Source organism: Phaenicophaeus curvirostris, chromosome 12, assembly GCF_032191515.1.
Source record: "Phaenicophaeus curvirostris isolate KB17595 chromosome 12, BPBGC_Pcur_1.0, whole genome shotgun sequence".
Taxonomy (NCBI): domain Eukaryota; kingdom Metazoa; phylum Chordata; class Aves; order Cuculiformes; family Cuculidae; genus Phaenicophaeus; species Phaenicophaeus curvirostris.
In genome coordinates, this window is record NC_091403.1 from 8,059,807 (window position 1) to 8,087,178 (window position 27,372).

The 27,372-nt window shown below is 42.0% G+C and overlaps 1 protein-coding gene and 1 long non-coding RNA gene across 2 annotated transcripts in view; one reads left to right on the forward strand and one right to left on the reverse strand.

Moving 5' to 3' along the window:
* The window catches only part of ABHD17C (abhydrolase domain containing 17C, depalmitoylase), a 28,676-nt gene extending 11,627 nt beyond the window's left edge, over positions 1–17,049 (reverse strand). Inside the window, exon 1 of the mRNA XM_069866744.1 lies at positions 16,334–17,049. Within this exon, the coding sequence (XP_069722845.1) occupies positions 16,334–16,875 (542 nt within the window). The 5' untranslated portion in view covers positions 16,876–17,049. The remainder of the gene's footprint in view (positions 1–16,333) is intronic.
* A 1,912-nt stretch (positions 17,050–18,961) lies between these two features.
* On the forward strand, positions 18,962–21,306 carry LOC138725683 (uncharacterized). Its single transcript, XR_011338284.1, has 2 exons — positions 18,962–20,216; positions 20,718–21,306. It is a non-coding gene; the product is annotated as an uncharacterized lncRNA (long non-coding RNA).
* The last annotated feature ends 6,066 nt before the right edge of the window (positions 21,307–27,372 follow it).

The window sequence follows — 27,372 nt, forward strand, 5'->3', positions numbered from 1 at the left end:
TGAATTCACACAAACCTAAGTCTAAAGTTCTTCACTGTCTTACTGAGCACAACAGACACTGACTCCAAGATACGTCATGTCTTCTTCCTCCTTTACCTCTTTCCTGTTCAAGTCCACAAGCACTATGTGATTCAAGCTCAGGTACAGACTCTGAATTCACCTTTTTATTCCGGTAAGAGCCAAAACTGGTTTGCATAGTACTCTGGGTTATGAAGCTGCAAAAAAAAGAGACAATTCTTTCTGGCATATATCCCAGCACACTGTCACAGGAGCAGACAAGTAATCCCCCAAATGTGTTCACACTCAAAATAATTTCAATGGCTGTCAGAGAAATTTAATCAAGGAATCTGCCACAGTTTTATATAATTATTATTCTATTACCACCCCAGATAGTCATTTTGTTATGCTATTGAAAGTTTCCAGTGTTAATCTATATAGGCTCACTAATACTGGAGTTACAGAATGAACCTATGACTCCTGAAAATGCCCTCTTAAAGGCTACTTTGGAAGTTCAATATTTGCAATTATCACAACACTACAGGGCTGCTGAACTATGCTACTGCAGCGCCAATCCAGTGATGTACCAGCTCTTCTTTTCATAGAAATAAATGGATCAAGTGGAAGCAACTTCTAGGCACTTCTAAGGATGATTTACACTTCAGTGATTAAATTATAATGAAGCATGAATCATTACAACTGCTTCTCGATTACTGGCTTGTGACAATCAGTGATCTGTTATCAAATATTGGGAACTGTGCTCGAAGTTCAACCAAGTCCTGACAGGGAAATTAGATATCATTGGCGAGCTCAAGCAACGATGACAAAAGCAGGTGATACACACACTGCTGAGTAGCAAAGCCACTGCAGGCTTGCCCTGAACAACCAGGGCGGGTAGCTCTATCCTTACAATCATTTACAGTTAGTGATCTCACAGCAGAGAACATCTGACAAACACAATCGGACTGCATTGATCTATTATAATTTTTCAAGCATTTTTCAGAAATAAAGAGTCAAAATAAACGAACCATAAGAGCATAAAAGAAAACCCAAAAAAAACCATCATACACATCACCAGTCAGGAAAGACCACTGCAAACTTGTGTTTTTGAAGAAATCTCTTCCAAACTAGCTGGGCAATTGAAAAATATTATGTTACAAAAGACAAAATGAACAGAAAACATGAAATCTCTGCTTCCAGATGAATTTATGTGTCTAAGGAGTTACAAATTAAAACCTCCTTTGTTCTCTCTTGTACCAAGAACTCAACTGTATTTATAACATGACTTTTCACCACCACAATAATCCAGAATATTCAATTTTGGTGTTTGGTTTATGTTAGCTTGCTCATTTGCCTACCACATGAACCAGCAGCTGTACTTATGAACAACAAACAGATTTGGAACAGTTGCTTCTGCCTGACTAAGGGTTTTGGATTTTTTTTTTCTCTAGATAGCAGGGAATGAGGAAACAGTTTTCATTAAACATGCACTGAAACAGAACCTTATGCCGTGGGCACACTGACATAAAAGAACAGATGCCTGTATAATCATTAATTCTTCCATATCAAGTCAAAGTTAGCAAGAAGGCCACTGAGAAACAAAACCAGACTCTTGCAGGACATCCGACAAAAATGAGCGAAGATATAGCTGAGCCTTCTGTTTGAACTCCTACATTTACCATTTCACTACTTATGACAAAGTGAATAACACGCTAATAGTCAACGTGTGTTCATGCTGTGAGAAGGGAGCACTCTCCTAAATCGTGGGAAAAAATGCAATCCAAAACCACTGGAAATTAAAAAACAAGACAGTACTAACAGTGGAAACAGGAGTTAAACACATGGATGTAACCCCTACAACCCCAATCTTCTTTGCCTGAGTAACTTCAGAAATCAACTAGAGTTCTGAAGCCAGGAACGTATCACAAGGCTATGGTTTTGAAGATACACACATGCTCTCTACACTTCATAGTTTCTTGCTTCTCCCAAAGCACCTTCTTAAAGCAATCTTGATTTGCATCATTTACTCCCAAGACACAACGGGTAGATGGCATATTCAAATGAATCTCTCACTCCAGTTATTTTAGAACTAGAGCACTGGCCTTAACTTTAACAAAGTATTTTGCATTTAATTAAGATGCTCTGTAGCAAATAAATGTGGAATACAGAAATCTTAAGCTTTATTTATCAAAGACAGGAAACCTTTACTGGCCACTAAGAACTAATATCTTCATTGATCACAGCATCAATAATTCACAAAAACTCAGTCAGCTACGTTCTATTATATACTCTTTACTGTAACTGGTGTACAAAATCCATATAACCAGTCTCTAAGGTACATTTAAATAACCTGAGACAGCAGAGAAAATTTGGTTACTCTCACAGAGACCTTCAGTCTATAGTATCTTATGGAATGAGGAATTCATTATCTTCACCCCCAGCTTCTATGTCATCTCTGTCCTGCTGTGGTATTTATAATTCAGTTGCACACATCGTACTCCATGTTCTATAGCACAGCAGAGTTAAGATAGATGAGCACACTCCCCATATTTAACAATCTGACATTAAAACTTTGACAACTCTTTTGCTGTTGCAAAAAGCTTGCACTTTTACTTTGGATAGCTGAAAAGACAAAACAAACTACTCCCTAAAATTGTTCTCCTATAAGGGTTGCTATGAAGAGTTGATGATATCCATGTACCTAAACACAGTTATCTTTTTATATAAAAATTCCAGGCAAAACAAGTATGTGTCAACTAACACAGAAACTGCTTGAAAAGTCTCCTCTGATTGCCCAGGCAACTTTAAAAAAACCAGAGTGCAAATATTAACACTAGTTATGCATTCCCACAAGTTTTGAGCTTTCACAGTTGTTTTTTCAATTTCAGTTGCTTCCAAACTGGAAAGCCCTGCCATGTTCCTGAGGCTGCACTGGTTCACTGTGAGCTTTCACCCTGGCCAACCTCCCAAGCCCATCACAATCCTCCTCACCATCCTTGGCTCGGCTCTGGAAGACTGAGGCTTTATAAGCCTCAAGGAAGCAATCTCGCTGCTCTCCAACAGTTCTGAAAGCATTTTTGTTCAGGATCACCGTATTACTGCTTCGTACTGCCACCTATATATTGGAGCACCTCTGACACCTCAACCTTGAGCACTGCTCTTACCCCAACTCCTCTTCTTATCAAACACTAAATTAGCTTTCAGATGTATTTCTACATACCTATGGCACCACGCAACAGTTTAAGGCCTTTCAACACTAATTGCCATCAGCTGTACCTATCCAAGACCCGAGCCTCTGACTCATGAATCAAAATTACTTATCTGAGGAGGAGTGCAGTGGCTTTTGACCTGAGCTGCTGCCTGCTCCACCCACCTCCCATGTTTCTACCCTTCCACCACGTACAGCTCAGCTGCTCACAAAGCAGGGAATAATTGCTGGAGTGCACAAATCAGAACAGTCAAGACAAAAAGAAATGGCACTAGTGAAGTTTTCTTTAAATTTATCAGTCTGTAGTTTCTGAAAATACAGTTATTGATGTATAAGCATACAATGAAACAAGATTAACCCTAAACTGTAATGAAACAAAGCTCACCTAAAATTTTACACTTCTAGGTTTGCACTGCCGATTAGCTATGCACTGTAACTTTAAAAAGGTATTCCTAACCTAAGGAACTTAAAATAGAAGTGCACATAGAGTCTGATAAAGGCAATTGTCTAGATGCCATAGAAGAATTAAATGGTTTGCTAAATTGGAATTAATCCTATGGAGACAAATATTAGGAAGGCCAGATGAAAAAAAAAAATTCAAAAGCAGGCCACTCAAAAATGTTGATACCTACAGGGCTTGGCCCTGGAACCACTCAGGTAACCAGTCCTATTGCTGGTTTAATTAAACTAACTAAACTGTTTTTTTCTGTGTGGGGTTTCTGTTTTGTGGGTGGTTTGGTTTTGTTAGAGTCTTTTATTCTTGTCTTCCTTTTGCATTCTCTTCCACCTATTTATTGCAATTTTATCTATGTTTCAGTCTTGTAAGTAAAAGCAATTTCACCTACAGGTTTTGCGAAGAACCTCACATTTTCAAAGAGCAACATTAAATGACTAGCTTTGATACAGCTTACAAGTCATTAAATGTGAAACGTGGCACTGATACAGCCTTTTCCTTACGTCACTTACCGACAATCACAACTATACCCAGAAAACAAGCTGATAAAAATCAAATATTATCCCCATAATGCTAACAGAGGAGAACAAAGAAAGAGTTGAACGTCTCAACAAACAGCAAGTGCCTATGTCTGAAATTCTATTACAGCAGACAAAGTTAAAGGCATTTTCAGACTGTTCTTCAAAGATCCCTGGACATCAAAATGCAGTCCCTTCCACAGAGCACCAGAGTCACAGTCCAAGAGGATTATATGGAACTGGAATGGATAAAGCCTTGCAAGAAGGCAAACTGAATGCATCATTTCCTCCCACCCAGAAGTATTAGTATAGATCTGACAGCGATCTGAGTCTCTGACAGAGAGCAGGATGGAGGACAAGAAGAGCAGAGAGGTCCCAATAGAAAACTGATAAGTACCAATGAACTGGTCTAATATTCCTGAAAGCAATCACCTCTAGATGAATGCATTTGTCCCCATTGTATGAATATTTTATGAGCCAGCATTATATGATGATGACTCAGCTGGCCGAAGGATTTCTCTTTGCCTTACATGCTTACATAAATATGCTCAAGCATTACAGAAGAAAAAAACAAATTATTAAATAAGACTGGGCTTCTCTCAGAGATACACAATATCCCATACACGCTGAAGGGTGCTATGCAGAAGCCAAGCGAAGAAGTGTCATGGCCTGTGTCATCCAGGAGACCACACGTCCTGCCTGGAGAGTCCTCTTCAATTCTCTGGAAATATTTAATGTTTGAGTTACTCTCACTATTCCCACAGATGTAAAGAAGAAAGGCAGTATTTTCTTTTGATTTAAAAATCAAAACAATAGGCGCTTCCTCTGCACTGACATGTCTTGTGAATCATAAATAAGAATCCTACTTGGATATGCAACACTGTAACCTCTATTTTTCCCCCACCCCCTGGTAAGTGGGGAAAACACACACTGATTTTGTAATTGCTCCAAGCCCTGAGCTTTATTACACTGTGAATCTTTACGCACTTAAGCATCTGCTTTCAAGAGAGGTGGCAAACTCCCAGCTTCACAGAGAAATGCTACTCTCCTGACGAGTCTCTCCTGCCTTCTCTCAATTATCCATTTTCAGCTAGATTCATTAAATATTCTAACAAATACCAAGAGTAATAACTGACAAATGGAAGATGACAGCCATTCTATATGAGGAGAGATTCTTCCAGCATCTTTTCAGAAACAAGAAAACCTCAGTGTTTTTTTTTCCTCTGCGCCATTTGTATATTGGCACTCTGACTTTTAAATCAGACTCATCAATTCCTTTCTTCCTAAGCATCCTTGAGTTCTTCCATTCCTGTTGCTCAAAGATGGGCTGGTTTGACTTTACCAGCATTAAAGATCTGTTGCTCAACAAAAAGCTATACATTATTATGCCAATATTTAAACCTGCGCTGTTTTACACTTAATTTTCCTCTTCTTCATGTTCCTTTAATGAACCTTTAGGATGATTAAAAATATATTGCAATCACCAAGATTAACTGCACCAGATGTTCTAAAACAGCAGACCACAGATAACTAGTCCAGAGCTTAAAAATCAAATTTCCTAGCCAAAGCCTTTATCTCCACAAACCAGGGGCTGAATCCCTCCTCCCTTCTCCCAGTGAGTACTACTTAAAACTGCGAGCAGTAAAATTCAGGGGAGTCAGTTTCTCCTGTGCACTTCTCCTGTTTGAAGAAGTTCCTGTTCTCCAGGAACCTAGAGAATTAGCACAAAAAAAGGCAATTTATTACAGAAACAGCTATCTGCATTTAATTATATGCAAAATGATTAAGTATCAGTAAATTTTAGCTATTTTGAAGTAACAAATTTTAATCCAAGAAATAGGAACAGCACTTCTGGACATCTAGAAATGCACTAACTTCCTCATAACTTCCCTGAACTCACATCAGAAAATTCAGTCCTGAAACCAGGTCATATATATGTGTTCAGCTTATCCAGCTATCTTATCTGGCATCATCCCAGCTTCTACGAAGCAAAAGACATTCTACCTAGATTGCACAAATCAAGAGGGTTCAACAATGGGCATACAGCACACTTGCATACTTCATTTTCTTCCAGCACACCTACTTAATGGGGCAAATTGCTTTTGTAGTCTTTTTGGTGAAGGATTTCTTGCTAGTCAACTTTTTCCCCTCAAAAAAGGATGCTGACCCACTAACAGTAAGCTACTCCACAAGAAGCAGAAGGACCCAGCAGTGGATCAAGGACAACTGTTAATGCAATCACTTAAGTGCATTATTTCAGCTGATGCTAAAGGTAGAAACCGACCTGCAAATGCATCTTAGAAAATAAAGGGAAAAGCAAAGCAGCTTCCCGATGTTATTCAGCATTTTATTTGCCTCTTATCTATGATGCAGTCCTTCTAAAGCAAACAAACTCCCTACTTAATTGCAGTATCACCAAAGAACAACTGGTTATGCAGGAAAAAATGTTCAATTCCAGTATGAGCCACACCGGCACTTAACCGCCAACCAATAAACCAGCACTGCATAAAGAAGTCTTATACTGCTGGAGTTTCTATTTTTGAAATAACAGATAACAGTGCAGTGCTTGGAAAAGTAGGTGTATTAATGTCTACAGTATGGCCAAATGCCAATGCCTGCTAAATAAAGTTCCTCCTCTCCTCCCTCAAAATCCCATTAATAAAATCACCTAAGTTTAAGTTCACGTGGCTTCCTTTATTCCAAAAACACTTACTTCATAATTAGAAAAAGAAATATAGAAAATTGCTGTGAAAGTCCAACCAAAGAAAATAATCATCTTTGGTTCAGTTTCTCCTGCTGCTTAAGCGCAACAAGTTTAGAACTACATCCAGGTAAGAAACATCAGTAATCCTTAGGTTTAATGTTCCTCATTATGAACAATATTAGAGTGGATTTCTGGATGGAAAAGGTAATTTCCTGAAATAACTGGAAGGTGCCAGATCTTATACAAATCAATAGCGTCTGTTCAATGCTTTACGCTAAACAGACTACAGACCTTCAATGAGCTTTGACAGAAGGGCATCCAGTTTGGAAGGGTGGTGCATTTGGCACCGGCTTGCTTAGTCTAAAGATAGAAAAGAGCTCTCTAAACCAAGGAGACTTTACAACTCTTTCACTCTGCAAAACTGGGTGAATATCGAGGATTTATGACAATCTTAAATTTCACATCAAGAACTCCGATCCAAGTTTCCAAGTACATTCCATCATCCTCATCCTTTGCTAATGCAAATACAAATTACAATTTTTTTAAAAAGACAACTATATTTGTGCCTGTATCCCTTCACAGATAGTGATTTCTGCATTATCAGAGTGATTTTCAGTATAAATATCAAAAACAGGACAAAGAATTAATTGTACCAGGTTTATGCACAGAGGGCTTTAGAAGTGAACATCACAGGACATGAATAATTAGTAAGAGCTCAGGGGAGAGGACAAACCCAAAACAACAAACCCAAACCCACCACACCAAAACACACATTTTTTTGAGAAATGAAACCATGAAGAACAAACAGCACGCTGGAAAAGACTTTTGTAAATTTGCCCCAGAGAACATGCTTCAAAAGCAAAACCGTTTCCTTGAAATACGCCACTCTCCCCAAGCAGCAATACAGCCAACATCCTACTTAAACTCATCAGATGTTGGGAAGACTACACAGAGATGGGATAAAGATTAAAACTTGTACAAACAAACCAGTTAAATGCTGAAGGCATCAAGGTAACCACTCAAAACTTCTTTTAAGGTGTAGATGGTTCCACACACCATTTTGTTTGCAAAATGCATAACAGAAGTCTAGCCCCATATTACTGTCAGCCTCTCTCTTATTTTTCATATAATGAAGGCTTGCAAATTTATTGTACAGTGCAATAGTTAAGACGAAGTGTCTTGTTCAGTATATCCTAAGTAGCCACTAAGATTCATGAAATAATGATAAAACAATCTGAACCTTATCTCAGTTTATCTGTACGCTGGAAAATATATATAGCTCATTTTTCTTCTGTGCTGATATCGCGCACCATTTTCTAAGTTCTATAAGAACATCCAAAGCAAGCTAACAAAGTCAGAGAGGAGGAATGTCCAGAAAGATCTTATAATCTGAGCAAAACCCTTTCTAAACAGTCTTATTAAAAGAGAAACATTCCAAGCCTACTATTTAAAGGGCATTTTCCTGAGAAACATATTGAAGTCTGTCTCAGAATTTTCAGACATGTTGGACCCCATTATACATTACTCCACAGCTTTCCATTTGCTGCTCACAGAAAGAAGTAGCCAGGCCATGCCACAATGTTAAATTTAACCAGTCTAACATGCTGGGATCTTGAGAAATTTGGCAGCGTCCTGTTAAAAAAAAAAAAAAAATTGAGCTACTAGCTGACACTGCGTGCCTTGAGGAAGGTTTGCCAGACACTGATGCATGCAGCTTGTTTCAGCAGCATGCCTTGGCAGATAAACAAGGCTCATGAGTAAAAATTCTTAAAGTAACATTGCTATATGTAAGCAGGATTTTTTAATCAGGTGCAGCAACACAGATTTTCCTAAAAACATACCTACAACAAACTAAACTAACAATAAATTTCAAATCTATGGTTAAAAAATGCATTTTCATCTTGAAATTCTTTCTAGGTCCACCTTTCAACAGGCTGTAACAGTAAATAATATTACTGTCAGGAAAATACACATGAAGGTTTTCTAACAAATTTGCAATACAACAAAAAGCAGAAGCAATACTCTGAGATTACCTCTAATTTATTTTTTCCCCTCCAGACTTTAAGGCAAGTATCCTAACTTAAAACCTCATCTTCCACATCAACATCGTTCTTCATTTGTGAACCCACATGAAATTCCACTTTTTGCAAGATGAGATGTTAGAGATTTATTCTGTGATTGTAAGGATTTTCCCCAAAGAGGGGAATGTGCTCATCAGGAGATATGAAACCAAGGGTGGGAATGTGGGTGGGCTCTGAGCCAGATCCCACTGTTTAGCACAATTTTGTGCCTTTGTATTACTTGGTCTCATGGTCAGCAAATCCAACCACAACATTCAATGCCAACAGGAGAAGCTTTGTTCTGTAAAGCTAACATAGTGGTTAAAAAAAATACAGAATAAAGATATGGAAATAGATAATGTCAGTATAACACTGTCATCAAACAACTGGTCTGTTTGCACCCTTCTGAGATGGTTTGCAGGCTGCACAGCTTCATGAGCAAACATGCCACAATAACCCATTTTTCTCAGATTAGCCTTTGGAATACAGAACGCAAAGATGTTCCTCAGCCCTTAAATCCCAGGCTACACTCTTAGCCTTCTATTCAAAGCACCTTTATTCCTCTATGTTCATACAGTTCCCTGGGCTTACAACCACATACGTTCATTGCTTAAAAACTCGACATTAAAAAACCCACTGCAATAAAACGCTCTGTTTGAGAGCAGGAATGAGATTCAGCTTCATCATCAGATACCAGGCTGAGCAGTGTCTGTTATTCACCTACAAACTGGAAAGCAGGACAGTCAAGATGAAGCAGTAGTGATGGGTCACTGAAACTGTCCATTCAATTCACAAGTCCCTAGCGATCTCAACTGGACTCTGTCCACCAGCTCTCACAGATTCAAGAGGTCTGTCCACCCATGATATTTTAGTCCACAAAAGGACTAGGTTTTAGTTAGACAAAAAAACAATTCTAGGTGATTTCTATTTCAGATCAATATAAACAGCCAATATATACCCAAACTAACATGAAAAGACACTTAGGAGCCACCAGCATTCAAAAACTGTAAAGATGGGCCTTTCCCAGATTCAGGAAAACATGAGGAATCACTCCACTTGAACAGAGAAAAGCATCCTTGATTTCTCTCAACCACAGTGGCAACAGAAACCATTTCCTAAACACCATTGAGACTTCTGCCCTTTTTAGGGGCTAACTGGCCTTTACGTGCACAAGCGTGGTAGGTACAACACAGTCACAGCTTATTTTATGACTCATTTCAACTGCTTCCAATGCATCCTTGTAATTGATTTATTTTGTGAGAGGGCAGAAAGGAGTGTTAGTTATTCATTAAATGTATTACTGCCTTTAGGAAAAAAGAAATGGCTATGTTATTTGTTAATTTGATTCATTAGTGCTACATGAGTTTGAGACTGTTGTCTTTAAAGCCAACAGAGAATGCAAATGAACTAGTCTCTTGATATTGTGCTTAACAGTGTTTTGGAGGAAGAGTTTAAAAGTAAAATTTACCATAGCCACAATGCCCTCCCCATGAAGCAAATGTCATATTAAAATGAAATATGAAATTCAGATATATGCTACACAAGTTAGGCTCTGAACAGCTAATTACTTGGCACTACCTTGGTACTATCTGAGGAAGCATCATAGGAGCAAAAAAACCCCAGAAAACCAAAGAGAATCTGTTTTCTTCATTCAATATGGAAATATAAATCTCCATTTGCTTAAGAAGTACCAGTTTTCACCACAAAACCAGTCACTGGCAGATAACCTGCTTTTGTAGCTTGAAACATTCTCCAGCTACACCCCCGGGGACGTACAGTCCTGGATAGCCCTGCTAATTGTTTTTCTTCTTTGTTCTTTTTTCTTATGCTCACAAGTAATGAGCTAGTGTAAACTTAGCCCAGCACTTAGAAACACTCCAAAACAGTACAGTAACAAGAGATAAAGGTTGAATTTTGGAGGGATTTTTTGGTTTTGAGGTCGCAATGCACTGGAGATTGACCCTGGCTTCAGAGCAAAACCCCTGAGGTTTACACGGTCCAGCTCATATTCCACTGTCAAGAACAAATTGAACAAATTAAGTGCTACTAGTAACACGCACAGGTCAAGCAGCCACTGCGTAACAACCATCAGCTCAGTCTCAAAAGGTGACACATGTCTCTACCCAGAGTGAGAAAGGGAAAGAGCCTGCCTTTCCCTCTCACTCGCTTCACGCAGTTCAGTGCTAGAAAGTAGGAAAAAAACCCTTTACTTACTTCAGTATGCAGGATTTAACAACACGTTCCTCTAGAAACCTTTATGTCAGAGCACTGACGCTCTGACAGAATTGAGAAGCTGGTCCTACATTCCTGTTACAGCAGGGTAAACCAACATTTCCAGTCTAGGCAGCTGAATCTCAGGACTACTCACACTCAGGATAACAAGTCATGTTAGCCAAAGGCTCTTTGGCAGCTTATTTTTCTTCCCAAATAACAACAGTTGCAAAACATTCTTGACAGTGAAAAAAAATTTCGTTTTTTTTAAAAGAACTACTTTTGATCTCATACTCCTAACAGAACTAGAGAAACACTTAGCTAAACTACCTTTACTTCAGTGACTAAACTATGTAATAGGACACCGTAGCTCAGCAAACATTTTGAATAACTTTGAACATCAGAGCACCTGTTTTAAACAGTTGTTGGTACTTGTCCCTGGGATGCTCATCATCTGAACTAATCTCTGCCCCTTGCATAGACAACAAGATGAGACTACTCTGTACGTTTCTATTTCTGAGCAGAGTTGTATGCAGTTTTTCTTCAAGTACTGACCATAGCAGGAATAAGTTCAGTTTTAGAGAACAGTCTCTTTAAACAATCCTTTGCAGATACTATATCAACATTTTTTAAAGAACTGGAAGTGGGAAATCACTATCGAAGTCAACAACAGAAAAATCGACCAGGTGATGCAACATGAACAAGAGGAACCCATTACTCTAGGGTTCAGTCATAGTGATTCTGTCGAACAGCTCTTGGCCACGCCAGGAATTCATCTGGTTATTTTTTAGCAAAAACTCCAAGCATTCAACCGAAAGAGCTCTGTTAGATCACACACAGAAACACAGTGATAGTGCAAGAAGATTCTGTTACAAAGAAAACTGAAGTAGAAATTAATTCTTTTTAGAAATCAGGGTAAAAAAAAAAACCTCAGTGATATTATTCACCTAGAAATCTGTAACCACTTCAGCAAATCAGAATGGCGACAAACAAAACTGACACAACCTCAGAAGATTAGTTATCACTCTAGTCTAATCCAATTAGGTATGTTTGCTAATTTTACTCAAATGAAAACTGTAACACCCACCAACTCCTGCAAAGGAAACAGCAATAAGAGTGGACTGATAATCAGCACCACAAATAATAAAAAAAATACCATATAATGTTTGAGGGGTGGTGTAACATTAAAGTTGAGGAAAAAGTGTAAAAAAAAAAATACTATCTAAACAGCCTAAACTATCAGCTATCCAGTGATCAAAAGCCCTTGCATTTTACACCATTTCACAATTCAATTCCTTCATGATGCCACATCAAATAAGAAGCTTAATGAAAAATGGAAGTGAACCAATGATCTCCTATAGACTTAAAGACAAACTCAAATATACGTGTTTCAAGAGTCAAAGATTTAAACATTACAATATGATCTATCATTCATCAAAAGCTTAAATACAAACAGAAGACACTGAGTTTATATTGTGTATCATGAAAAAGCATCACGCTGTATTTTGTTAAATGCAACAAGAACAACTCTTCTAAGCTATTCATTAACTATGTTTTCTTCACCCCTTTCAATATCCAAAAGATGGACTAACAGGTTCTCTCTTTTGACTACAGAAGCGAACAGAGTGGGGAAGTAGTACTTCCCTTTATTTGACTAAGATTTAAAAATGTCTCACGATGTGACATATCCGTATGCTTAGAGAACACACAAACTGGTTTTAATATAAATAGCATGCAATCAACAAAGTCATGGTTTTGTGCTCAAGCCCCTAAATGTGTATCCTGTTTTTAAGTACTGTACATTGTCTTAATGTAAAGTGTTGGGAAGTTCAACCTTTCCACGTGGAATTCAGGAAAGGGGGGAGAAGAACAATCAAGTCATTCTGTGCAGGTGTTGTACTAAGTCAATCAGATATTAGGACAAGAGTTAATCACAACTCGATAAAAAGCAGCAACTTAAAACCATTTGGACCACAAGAGAAGACAAGATCCAGTACAGCTTCTCTTCAGTCTGGTTCTGGTTTTGGGACAAAGGGAACAGAAACAGAGCAACCTGCCTAAAAGGGAGCACTCACAAAAAATGTAATCTGAAGCAATGAAACAGAAGATGCTTTTTGAGAAACACTTAGATTCCAGATGGAAATTTGTTAATCAAGTGGAAATAAATAGATGTTAAAGCCCAAATTAATTACTGATTAATACACAATCTTGAAACCAGAGCAACCGATGCTAATTAGACCTCTGAAGGAACATCTGCAAAATATTCATTTCAAGGGAATAAAATGATATGTCAACATCTTTACCTGGGCTGAAAGACAGTTAGCATTCAACTTTATAATTAGTGAAATTATCATTTAAAAGTACACCTCATTCATGAGAAGAGATACTCACTTAATTAGAACTAAGGGAAATAAGTTACCCTTTACAGAGACTAAAAGAACAGAGAATACTTGACTCTCATTCTCCAAAGACAAGCTGACAGCTGAAATTGAACAAAAAAGCTTGATGATTTTATTTTCTTCCACTGTTTATAAGGTACTTTTATAATAATTTGTTATGTAAGGTTTGATATCTAAATATGTATGACCAGAGGATCCTAATTTCAGTACTTTGAAAAAAATAGTCAAAATTTGCAGACATGTCTGAAGCCCCAGCCAGCTCACCACTGTTTCTAAAATTTGGCAGCAATCTGTTTTGCCCAAAGTGTAGGGTTAATTTCCGCCTTACTCAGGGCAACTTTCAAAATACACTGATAAATTAATATTTGCTAAGTACTTCACAGGCACAATATAAAAATAAAAGAAAGAATCTCAGACTTCCAGCCTTCTAATGACTCCGTGCTGCTGCCAGGTGGAACGTCTGCTGGATTCAGAAGAGCAACAGCTTCCCACAGAAATCAGCAGAGATGACTAAATGCTTTTGATGGCACAGTAAACCTCTATTTTAAGACTTCACTTTTAACTCTGCATTACAGTTCACGATCATCTCACTACAGGCCAAACATTAGGAATTTGCATTACGAATGAAACCATGCACAAACTCTGAACTGCTGCAGCAGAAATGACATAATAGGACACTTCACCTCAATAGACAGACTTGTATTTTTACAGCAAAATATTTCACTTGTGAGCCACTCACAGTTATTAAAAAGGGCTAAATTACCAGTTTTGTAAAGCTCACACTACTGCTTACAGAATTCGTCAGCAGAAAGACTATTGTTTTGGCTCATACCTGTTATGAAGACAGTCATCTGTTAACAGGTAGATTGTCTTTTTTAACCTTGCCTTCTACAGTAACTGATTTCTTTACTAGGCACCTAAAATACTCTACTATTTCCTTTGGCTCCCAACAACCTAACCAATCATAACACAACTACTCTAACAGTACTCTCAAGGTAGAACTAAGATGTTGGATTTACAAACATGACAAAGTATGGGTCAGTAAATTTCAGCCCCTCAGTTTAACAGGCAAAGCAGAAACTAGATCTTGTATAAATCACAAAAAGGACTGCAGTATAAAATTATAAACTTCTGTCAGGAATGGAGTCCTATCCGCAGAGCAAGCTGGGCACATGTTGGCTTCACCTCCTGGATCAAGCTTCTCAAAAGAATTCAGTGAAGGAGCCCCTTGTTTCTGTATCTACACAGATCTTAAGTAATAAATGCTTATCAAGACAGGAACGCTCCCAGGTAGATGCAAAAGCCCTTTTTCAGAGCTCTAGAAGGTTTCCACAAAAAAATGTCATCAACTGAATGTTAAGTGAAATGCAGACAAAACCACAGCAACTGAAGGACAAACATTAACTAGGACTGGCTTAGACAAAGCACTTTTCCTCCCTTAAACCTTACTTACATCATTCATACGCACAATAGTAGCATTTGGTAATTTATCCTGCATACAGTATATCAAAATTATTTCTTTATATAAAACCATATTATTTATAGTCAAGTTATTTGAGGGAGAGTCCTGCAAAATGAACCCAGAATCTGGTTTGGTCACCAGTCATAACACATGCTATGCAAGTGTAACTTCACTCTACATCTTTCTCTCCCATGCTCTTGACTTGGCTGAACGAATGTCAAAAGCCGTTTCGACTCTATGACTGACCAATCCCTGGATTCTTGAAAAGCCAATTATCCAAATTAGTAACAACTCCTGTCACTATTTTTGAAGCTGGCACGTATCCTTAAGATAGACATTAAATACTCATTTCACGCACGCCAAATTAACCTACACAACCTCAGAGCCAAGAACAGAAAACATTTGTCGTTGTTTTCTCTTGCCCTACTGCAACAATTAAAGCTTTTTAAAGCTCCCATGTTTCAGGCTATGTTCTGAGAGGTCCTTCCTTAAGAACCACTTATGCAAGAGCAAAAGGAGCTCATGGTTCCCATGGACAAAAGAAGCAACAGAGGCTCATGGACAGCAGTCAGGTGTAGCATGGAGCCAGAGGCAGCAGCTCTGTTCAGGATTTTGTAGAAGCCAAGGGCTCCCTGTTCCAACTGTCCATGCCGCATTGTCAGAGCCTTCTCATTGACGCTTCATCCCTTTAGATGCCATCTACTTTGGCATCCCCCTCCTGGCAGAATCCCCAGCTCTACTTCCACCTGTCAACACTTTTACCTTCCACCCCACCACCCTACCCAATTTGATAATGGCTGTTGGGTTGCCAAAAGAGAAATACATCTATGTTACGTGAGCTTGCGCGAAACCCCAGATGCATCACAGAACACCAGCAGTTTCTTGCTAAGCACTAGCCTAGGCTACTGCCGAATTCAGTTAAAGCTTTAGCTCACCTGGGTTACCTCTAAGCGTAGACAGTGGTGGACAAGCCTCGAACAAAAGGTTATTTGCACCCTGCAAGTTCAAACTGCAACCAGAGCAATATATCCCGCTCCAGATGGAGATTTGCCAGTGAAGCAATGGCTAACATATAAAACAGCTGAAAAAAACCCTTAAATCTAGAGGAAACCCAAGGATGAAGGTTTGCGCATCCCTTTAACCAATTAAGCCATCCAACAAATTGCACTGTAGCTGTTGACAGAACATCTGGTGAGGCCACTGAAATAAACATTCTACAAACCCTTCCCCGCCACCTCCCAGCAGGTTAACCGCGCAGACACCTTACTTATTAGGATTAAAAACAGATACAGAAATACCTTGTCCCCCATATCCATTTACCTCGTCCTGAGGGCCTGCCAGGCTGCATCGATGTCTGCGTACAGGTTTTTCTCAGAGGGCTTGCCGGTGCTCACCCCGTAGCCAGAGTAGTCGTAAGAGAAGACGTTGCAGTTGATGCGGGAGCCAAGGCCGATATAGAAGCTGCACATCTGGCCCAGGTCCACAGCGTTACCGTGCGAGAAGAGCAGCGTGTACCGGCCGGTTGGGGCACAACGTACGAACATGCAGCCCAGCCTGTTATCTCGAGCCGTGCGGGAGAAGAACACTTCCACGGCATCCAGTTCCCGCTGCGAATACTGCCAGTCCGCCCTCTCGCTCAGGTGCAGGCTGCAGGTGCCCGATCCCGTGGGGGTCCCCGGCCCGGCGGCCGCCCCGGCCTCCTGCTGCTGCTGCTGCTGCTCGGGCTGCAGCACCGTGTACGTGGGCTCCGGGGGCAGGAAGGCCAGCTTGGCAGCGATGCGGCTGGGGCACGGCGGGCAGCAGAAGAGCCAGCACAGCTCGCCCAGAGAGAAACCGTTCATTCTGGGGCCTTGTTCTGGCATCAGAGACACCGGAGGGGAAAAAAAAAATAAACTAACCTGCGCTGGAAAAGGAGTCAAAGCAACCAGAGTCCTCTAAGGCAAGCTGAGCACCTTCCTGCCAGGCTACCAGCCGCCCTCCCACAACGCAAACGACAACCTTGGAGGAACGACCGCTTGGCTCTTCGAATCCTGAAAACGTGCTTATAGGTATAAAAAAAAAGAACCGACCGCAAAATAGAAACGAAGCACAACCAGCCCCTAAAAACCCACCTCCCGACTAGCGCTACGGCGAACGCAACCCCCTAAACCTGGATCCCCTCGAAGAAAACAACCCCCGCGTGGACATGGGGAGAAGCGATTCCCAGAGCCCAGCGAGCGGAGCCGGCGCCCAGCAGGGATCGCGCACCCGCACCGGGCCCTGCCCCAGCTCCGCGACAGACGCGACCCCCGGCGCGGGAGGAGGAGGAGGAGGAGGAGGAGAAGGAGGAGGAGGAGGAAGAAGCGCTGGGAAGGGGAAGGCAAGGTCAGGCCGAGCGGAGCGCGGCGGCGGGCAGGGCCACGCCGCGCAGGCGGGAGCGGGCAGTGGCCATGTCCCCGCGCGCTCCCCGCCTCGCAGCGCTTCCGGGTTACGGGCGCGGCGCGGGGGCCGCAGGTGCCGGCGGGGCGGGAAGGGGTTGGGGGGAAGGGTCCCGGCGCCGAGGGGCGGGGCCGGAGGGGCCGCGGGAGCCCGTAGACCCAACGTAGGGGGAGGCGAGCGCGGCGCCTGGTCCTTTAAGGGAGCGCCCCCCCCCCTCCCCCCCGCAACCCGAACCCGGCCGCGGTCACGTGCGGCGGGAGCGCTCGCGCCCCCTCCCCCGCGGCTCCGGCGCGTGCGCGGAGGGGCCGGGGTCCATTTCGCGCCTCCCCGAGGCTCCCCGGGCGCCCCCGGCCCTGGGTCTGGCCCCTGGGGAAGCGCGGCTGTCGTGCACCAGTGCGAACAGAGCTGCTCCTCTCTCCTGGTGCCAAGCGTCCTGTGCAGCCTTGAAAGACGATGATGAGATCTCTGTGCCCTTTTGATTAGGCCGAAACCGCTCAGTTTCATAGAATCATAGAATCACTAGCTTGGAAAAGACCCAGTGGATCATTGAGTCCAACCATTCCCATCAAACACTAATCCATGTCCCTCAGCACCTCATCCACCCGTCCCTTAAACACTTCCAGGGAAGGTGACTCAACCCCCTCCCTGGGCAGCCTGTGCCAGTGCCCAATGACCCTTTCTGTGAAGAATTTTTTCTTAATCATAGAATCATAGAATAACCAGGTTGGAAGAGACCCACCGGATCATCAAGTCCAACCGTTCCTACCAAACACTAAACCATGCCCCTTAGCACCTCGCCCACCCATGCCTTAAACACCTCCAGGGAAGGTGACTCAACCACCTCCCTGGGCAGCCTGTTCCAGTGCCCAATGACCCTTTCTGTGAAGAATTTTTTCCTAATGTCCAGCCTAAACCTCCCCTGGTGGAGCTTGAGGCCATTCCCTCTTGTCCTGTCCCCTGTCACTTGGGAGAAGAGGCCAGCTCCCTCCTCTCCACAACCTCCTTTCAGGTAGTTGTAGAGAGCAATGAGGTCTCCCCTCAGCCTCCTCTTCTCCAGGCTAAACACCCCCAGCTCTCTCAGCCGCTCCTCATAAGGCCTGTTCTCCAGCCCTTTCACCAGCTTTGTTGCTCTTCTCTGGACTCTCTCCAGAGCCTCAACATCGTTCTTGTGGTGAGGGGCCCAGAACTGAACACAGGATTCGAGGAGCGGTCTCACCAGTGCCGAGTACAGAGGGAGAATAACCTCCCTGGACCTGCTGGTCACACTGTTTCTGATATATACACCCCTTAGTTAGTGAACTTACACCGTACTTGCTGAAAAATCCCCCTGTGACGTAGCCCAAGTGAAAATATAAAGAAAATTACCCCTGTGCTGCTGTACTTACCGTGTAATTCAGGTACATACAGCCAGTGCCCTGACTTCAGGCATGGCATGTGCTTCCACCCCTTATGGTGCTCTCCTGCTGTTTGTCCATGACCCGTCTTGGAGAGTTACAAAAGCTCAAGAAGAACACTGAGCTGAGGTCTTTTCGTTAGTGACAAGCCTGAGATGAACTTCTCTTTTGGTGCTAACATGTGCCAGCTCTTAAGAAAGTTAGTTCAAAACCTGTGTAGAAAAGAGTTAGTCATGCATGATGTTCCTTTGTCTTTGGAATGTCAGAAGTAAGAACAGCCCCCACCCACATCAATCTTTAGTTTTGCTAACAATGGGAATTTTTGAAACCCTAAATTCAGCCAGCAGTAATTGTGTCTATGCTAGTAAGGGGGGAAAATGAAGGCTGTGTATCTCTAAACAGCTTGAAAGCGTGGCCTCAGACATGGATGGACTGTTTCCTCGAGAGGACAGAGAATTCCCAGGTTATTACAAGTATCCCAGGCACGTCTTGCTGGGAGAGTGGCAGGCCCAGAGATCAGGTAGGGTAATGAAGCATGTCCTACCTACTGACACTGGTTTCCTTTGAGTGGCAGAGACAGAGCCAACACGCTCCGTGCACAACCTGTTCAGACATCTGATGAAATGATGAAAGTGGCTCCTACTGCGCAGAAAAATGTGGATGCAGAAAACATGGAAGAGATATATGAGGAACCCTGTGAAATTCCTTGATGATCACAAATGGCTTCAGGCTCCACCTACATCATTACAAGACGCACTGTTGATATTCTGTGGAAAGGCTGATATGACCCTAAGAAAACCCTGGATATACCCTGAGAAGAAGTTTGGCTGATGAGATCTGAAAAAAGCCTGTCTAGTGCTGCCACTGCGTGTCCCTCTCAATGCACACACGCTGAAACCAAGATAACAGCTGGAATATGGGTATGGAGCACCAACTGAAAGTAACATTTCTCAGATCCCTCTCAAAGGCAGCATGAGTTGCCTGGAGCCAGACAGCAAGGGCTGTTATATCATAAGTAGATAGCTACTCCAAAGAATAGACAATTAAAAGGACATTTCCCATGCTCCACCCCGGTCCTTCCTTAGGTCATGTTTATAGTAGTGAGATTAAAGTGTCCTCTTTGAATCCAAGGGGAAACGTCATGAAACTTGTTCCTCAAGTGAACTGGGCTGTGCAAACCTTGTTAGTTATCAGAATTGCTCCATTGTTCTCATCATACACTCTCTCCACTTTACATTCATCTCAGTCCATCTCTCATACAATAAAATATTTCCTGCACAGTGGGTGCCTCCTCAAGAAAGATAACGTTTGCCAGAGACTTAGAGAACACGAAGAAAGGCGCACGAGGGAGTGAGTGAAGTGGAATCCGGCTGGATGAGAAGGATGGACAGGTAAGAAAGAAAAAAGAGTTCCTGAATACTGCTGCCGTGACAGGAAGCTGAGAACACTGTGTCCCTGGGTTCGTAGCTCAAGAAAGTAAAGGAATTGGGACTTAAAATTAGCACTCTTCTAGTGTGTATCCTGTATCCCAAGAGACCTGTAATGCACAAGTGCTTAAGAGAGTAAAAAGTCAGAGATTTTTTATCCTGACATTTGTGTGCTCCTTCAGTGGCAGCCACATCTCTAACCTAGCAGGATCCACAGTAGTCCTGGGGGGTTGCATTGCAGGTTACTGGGCTGAAAGGATGGCAGAAAGTTGGGCACAGGCAGCTTCATACCTCTCACAAACATCCTGTCCCTGGCACTACCCAGAGATTGCTTTGGTCTTCTAACATTTTAGACAAGTCTCAGAGCTGTCGTAATTACAGTGGCCTGCCAAACAACTGCGCTGGCTACTTCCAGCACTAACCAATTTGGTTCCTCATAGCTTTCTCCCTCCCTCCTTCCTTCAGCCTCTTTTCCTAAAGATCTGACACTTCCCCTGGGATGAGGATTTTTCCAGGACCTGCAAATCTTTCTGACATCATTATGTCCAGCTATTCAGCTATGGGGGGCACAGAAAGACATCAGATTGGGAATGCAACAATACTACTCATGCTCAACATCTGAAGTTGCTACTTGAAGAACGGCTGTTTTGGATCCGTCTTCTGTGTGTTCCCCCCAGCACTGTTGCTTCTGTCCAGCTGTCCCCTTTGGCTTATCACATCTTTCCCCACAACCTCATATATCCCTCTGTTCCTCCTCATTTTGCAGCCAGCAGGCATCTGCATAGTTTTCACTTTTCCAAATACTGCGAAAATGCTCAAGAAAAACATGGATTTCTGTTTAATTTGTTACTGTGGAACTCATATTTTTAATGCTCTGTGAATAAATAAATCCCTATTGCTGTGCCTTGTAGCTAACATGACACTAAGGCTTGGTGAAATACCCCACTTCTTCACTAAATGTTAATATATGGACTGCAAGGGCCATATATGCAAGCATTAAATAATAATAAAATTGTCAAGCCCACTAAGAGATGGGAAGTAACCCACAGGAAAATGTGTATCTGTGAGATTTTTACTATGAACCTTTGATTAACTGTCGATGGATGCAGAACGATGCCTCAGGTGAGCAGAGAAAATCTTTGTATAGCAAATGGAGCACGCAGGGGTTGGTTATGTCTCGATTATTTCCACCATGTCCTGTGGTCACCGTGCTTGTTACAACAGCAGAGCACTTCACACTCCACTTCCTTTTCCTGAACACTAGACAAACAAAAGAATAGGTGAGAACACAGTGAGACTGAAGCCAAAGAAGACACCTGGCAGCAGCACCGTGAAGATCATGTATCTTAAAACATTAACCAAGCCTGGCTTCCTGCTGCTGCTTGCCAACTGTGTGACTGTTACAGCTGGATAAACAGTTCACATCTAATACCTGCACGCGTGCAACCATCATCGGATTGCAGGGCTGGTTACAACGCCAAATTCAGACTGGGAAGTTCCTCAATGCATTTTTGCTTATTTCCTGGGCAATTTCCCATTGTTCTTACAAGTTCGTATCTGTGTATCCCAGGTCTGTTGTAGATTGTGTTAGAGCAGTAGCAATGCTGAAAGGCAATGTCTTCCCGAGCTGAAGCACAAGGCAAGGGATCATGCTGAAATCTACCAAAGTGAGGTGCAGGGGAGATGATGAAGTACTATTAATCAGCTTGCTTGGTTGTGTTCTCGTCAGCCAAGTCACTGACAAGTTCTTTGCAGTTTCTGGGCAAAGGTGTGCTTGAAGAATTTGAAAAATTAGTTTGCCCTGGGCATGGAGGAGGACCCTCCCAAACACAGGAGAAGCAGATATAGTGGGAAGTGGTGTGTCCAAAAAAGACAGTGCACGAGGAGCAGATGGTGGCATCAGGAATTCACTGGGCACACCTATCACCCTTGTGCTAGCAAGAAGAAGATGAAACAGTAAGGACACACTGTGAAAACCTTGTCACTGAACTCAAGAATGCTGTGTGGGATGAAAAAAGAGGGATCATGTATTTGGGACGTATTAGAGAGGCCTCAAGAAAGAACCTGTGATGCAGCCAAAGCAGTTAAGGGATCAGGATTTGAAAGCAATACCTTCATTATGCACTTTGACCAGCAGTGTCCCATTGTTTCCAGGTATTCTTCGTTTTGCTTGTCTTCAGTTATATAATTACATTTTTAGTTTTTGATCTGTTCCTTCTTAGCTTCACAGCTCAGACTCTAGGCACTAATGAGGAGCAATAAAAAGGTGTTAATAACTTTTAAGTTTTTTAAAGGGAACAGGTCTTTAGAAACATAGTTTAGAAACTTCAGGTTTCTCAGATAGGTATTTAAAATTCACTGTTGCTGCCCCCAGTGAACCAGTGACAGGCTAATGCTAAATCACTGCTGCAGAAGAAGCAGAGAGTAGAGGGAAAGGATAGAGTAAGGAAGGAGTACCAGACACTGAGCCCCTGAGGACTGGCCTTGCTGCTCCTTCTGCTGCCAGGAGGAAGGGAGAGTCAGGGCAGTAACTGCTACTGACATGACAGGTCCTCCACCCTACAGAGAGCAGCCTCCCTGCTGGCAGCAGTGCACTGTGTTCCTTTCCAAGATGCTGCCATAAACAAAGCAGGCACTGGGGCCATGGTTCTTTATCCGCCCTGGGCAGTCGGACACAGCAGCCTCCTTTGCAGGTAGCTTAAGCTGGTCCTTGTGCTGAGCATGGCCTTGAAGTTCAAGAAGGTGGTGGATGTTTCCTATCGCACAAGCTGCCAGAGTGCCAGACCCTGGTCTCTATGTAGTCAAGACTACATAAGATGTAACACCTAAATTAGTCATCCGAGGCAAGCAAGCTAAATATAGACTTAAGTATATGGCCCATACTTAGGTGTTGGTTTGTTGGGTTTTTTTGTTGGGTGTATCCTTCCCTACGTTGTGCCAGTGGAAAGAACTTCCATTTCTTATTTCTTTTTCTGCCGCCAAGCAAGATTGTAGCAATTTCCTGCCAAGTAAACCCATGTAACATTAAACTTAGAGGTCTGTATGGACAAAAGAGCATCACTTACTTTACTAGAATGAATTAAAAAAAAAAGGAAAAAATAGCAAAAAAACCACACAGAGCTCAAATGATCAATTTCTTCAGAAGTATGAGTCAAAGATAAATTACACTATTCAGGGTTTAAAAGAGCTTTCTGTAAGGTTTGCAGGAGTTTAATCAAGACTCAGCTATACTCAGATTTGCTGTAAATACAATATGAGAAGAATGTGGAAAGGAAAACAAAGATGGACAAACATGAAAACTTAGGGGAGAGATAGTGGGGGGGACGTTGCAGCTATGTGATATACAATGAGGCTTTAGACTCAATTTGCAATGACTGCATTTCATGCTTGTCACTGGCAAATTGACATTTTAAAGATACATTCTTGACAGCTTTTTCATGTCAGTATTTTTGTTCAGGCTATATCTGGGCTGATGAAAGGAATTTCAATTAAGGATGAAATCCTTTCCTTACTGTATTGAAATGCACAGGGTAGGAGAAGAGGGAAAATGGAACAGTGAAAGCTCTATAGAGAGTTCTGAAGGCATCTTGCTGACACAGGACAAGATAGTTTAGGAACGCCTGGGGCAGTGCGCTCTGGAGCATGGTTTACTGTGCCTTTACAAAGAAACAGTGTGCATTTGCCTTAATGCCTATTGCCTGAGGCTATATATCATTCAAACAGGGGGCTAAGGGCTTAATAAATCCCAGTTGAGTTTGGTCCTCAAAGGAATGGCAGGCTAGAGTCATTCAGGAGTGGTGAGGAGGATGGCTACATAACCTGGCAAGAAAAGGTTGATTTTTGCCCCGTGAATGTAAGCAGTGTCATGGGGAATGAAAGGGGTTGTAAATCAGCATAGCTATACTAGATAGAACTGGGATCAAGTATAGTGAAAGCCTTAGGGAAAAGAAGTGTGAAAAATAGTAAGATGTGTATATGAAGACAGTGCATAAGAAAGAAGAAAAAGAGAAACCAATAGAAAACTCACAGGAAAAAAAAAAAAAAAGGAGTAGTAATTGTAGAAAACCACATCAAAACCTAATACGTGGAGGTAAAAGGCAAAGTAGTTCCCACTAAGCACATTCATGTAGATGTATTTCTCTTTGCATTTATGTGGTTTTCCACCATTTTTCCATCCTATCCCTTGGTGAGAATGTTTATTCTGTTCATACATCCAGGATGCTCACTAGGAGTCCTGGCTTCCACCTAGGGTCCCAGCAGCTGTATTGACCTCCAGAGAGCAGCTACATTGCACTCCACTCCCATCCGTGCATTCAGCATGGGTGTAACAAGAGCACTGCAAAGACTCTTTAGGAACTCTGTATGGAGGCTGTAACTACAAACTGGAGTAAGCACTGCAGCATTGCCACCGAACAAAACCTGAACAGAGCCAGAGCTCTGTGTTACTGTAGCTAGACCAATAATCAAGCTATCAATTATAGTTAGTTTGTGTATGTCTGCACTGCTACAGAGTCATTAATTTGACTGAGGTGTAGACACACATCTCGTTCATTACAATAATTAATCTATTAAGATGATCTAATTTATCAGCACAAGCCAGTATTACTGTTCATGTGGTTCACATTCATGCAGATATTCAGGGGAGAGGCTGTCATTAAATCCTGATCCGAGTGTCTGCATACAACTGCCAAATCCCATGTATGTCACAGGAACTAAATGGAGCACTTCCAAATTCTCCAGCAGTAAAGTGAAAGTTCTGATGGCGTATCACATTATTTCCTACAGAAATCAAAACTAGAACAAGTGGTTTTTGTGTTCCTTAGTTTTCCAGAAATCACCAGCAAACATATGTTTCATTTCATCATAAACCTCCAGGGGATTGTCAAGATCAGTGGAGATAAAGCTTAGGCTCCCATTCATGAGTACTGGTCATGTAATTAAAATAGAAAAGTACATTTAGGCGTATACATACTACTGTCTGTCAAAAATCAGCAATACTTCATTGAAGCATGTGTGCTTTTCCAACTCTCTCTCAAATGAAGACAGTCTTCACAACCAAATTTGAACCATATTCTTCAGCTCGAATAAACCTATTATAATCAGCTTGAATTTAATATTTAAAAAGTACAAGCATAGAAGTGCCAAGGCTTTTTTTAATTAATTCCTTGTGGGAGGTGTTTAAATTTTTTTCTTTTAAACATCGCTCACTCAGTTTTCTCAAACCATACAAACCAAATGCGCCTTAGTCTGAGACTATCCCTGGACTCACTGAAAGAGTTGTAAATCTGAAAACCATGTCACATGTTTTCACCTGGAGCGTGCATTTGGTGCTGGAAACCAGATAACCCAACACTCAAGCATTACCCACTCTTCCCTTCCTTCTCTTTTAGCTCTTAGCTCCGCTGTTCTCCCTAGAGAGCCAGGATAAAACCTGTTGTTCTGGTAACATGCTTTTATCAGTGCATAAGGAAGCAGGGAACTGACCTGTGCAACTTATTCCCTCTTCACTGGTGGTGCCGCTAGGGATTGCTTTACCTGTCTCTATATGCTGGTGAAACCCTTTATGCTTCCCATAGCAAAGACATCAAGAACTACCTGCCCCAAGCCTGCTCTCCATTTTTGTGATATTCACGTTGAATTCTCCATCCTGATGTTCTGCCAAAAAAATAAGAGGAAACTTTGAGTAAACAGACACCCTGGCAAAATAAATCTGGAAGGAGGAGGTGAAGCTACCAGAGCTGCTGTGGTAAATCCGAGTCTACTCTGTATGCAGCACTGGCTGACTAGATTGGGGATGTGGGACCAATGGAAAAAGCAAGGCAATGGAAAAGAGACATTCTCGCTTTGTTCCCCACCAACTCCCTACAACTGTTGCCATTACTTAAACCCAAATATGGTGCTTTTTAACTTCAGGAGAACTTCTGAGGAACAGAGTCCCCTGCACTGTCTGAGAGTCATTTGACTGGCAAACTGAATTTCCACACATGGGATTTTAGTCATTGTGGTTTCCAAAAGATCAGACCCTGACATTCATAGTCTAGGGGCAGTTTCCTAGGAAAGTCCTCTATAATTGGTCCCTAGTGTCTAAAAAGCAATGCAATTACATCCAAGAACAGAAGCATAAACAATAGAGCTCTGATTTTTTTTCAGAGGTTTCCCAGTCCTACTTGATGGCAAATCCATGCCATGTCTAGCTAATATGTCTTAACCTGTTCTTGATCACTTGCTGTGAGGCAACTCAAAGCAATCCATGCCACTGTGTCTTGACTCTTCCTGTTGGCAATTATTTTTCTTAATTTCCAAGCCATGTGTTTGTACAATTTAAGTCCACCATTACCTTTCCTACAATAAACATTAAGAAGAGTCCCTTTTCCTCATCACAGCAGATATTCATATATTTAACATTACCTCTATTCAGTCATTTCTTCAGATGAATGCAGTTACTTCAACTTTTCCTTGTAAATTCTGAGTCATTCCTGTTTGTCTCTCTCAAGCTGACCCACAACTGTCCTCAAGTGTGAAGCCGCAGGCTGGTTATGGTACCCCAGCTGTGGCCTTACTTATGATGACTAAAAGAGTAGGATGATCTCACAGCTTTTAGACTGCACTTTCACTGATCTATCCCAGTATGAGGTTTGCCTTTTCCTCCCCTTTTTTTTTTTTTTTGTTAAGAGCTGTATGGGGCTGCTGGCTCCCATTGAGCCTGCAGTCCACTCTAACCCCCATACCTTTTCAGCCAACTGCTGCTCACTCTGTTGGTTGTTTACCTCACTTTTTTGCAATCGATTATTCCTACTAACACAGAACAACACAGTTGTCCTTATCGGGTTACATTTATCCTCTTGTAATACAATCAACACACTTGGTACCTGCAGAGTTGCAAACAAATACAGGGCTGAGTACATGGGGCGTGCTCACGTCAGCCAAGCCTTTTCAAGAAGCCCTTAATATTCTTACTTGCAAATCCATTCTTTCCTATAGATGACATGCTCTGCTATGACTGCTGGCCAACCAGGATGACTGGAGCAGTCTCTTGGAGAGCCCCTTATGCTGCCATGGGTGGGCAGCAAGTGTACTGCTGCAAGGCAACGTGTCAACCCTACCCCAACCCACATCCCAC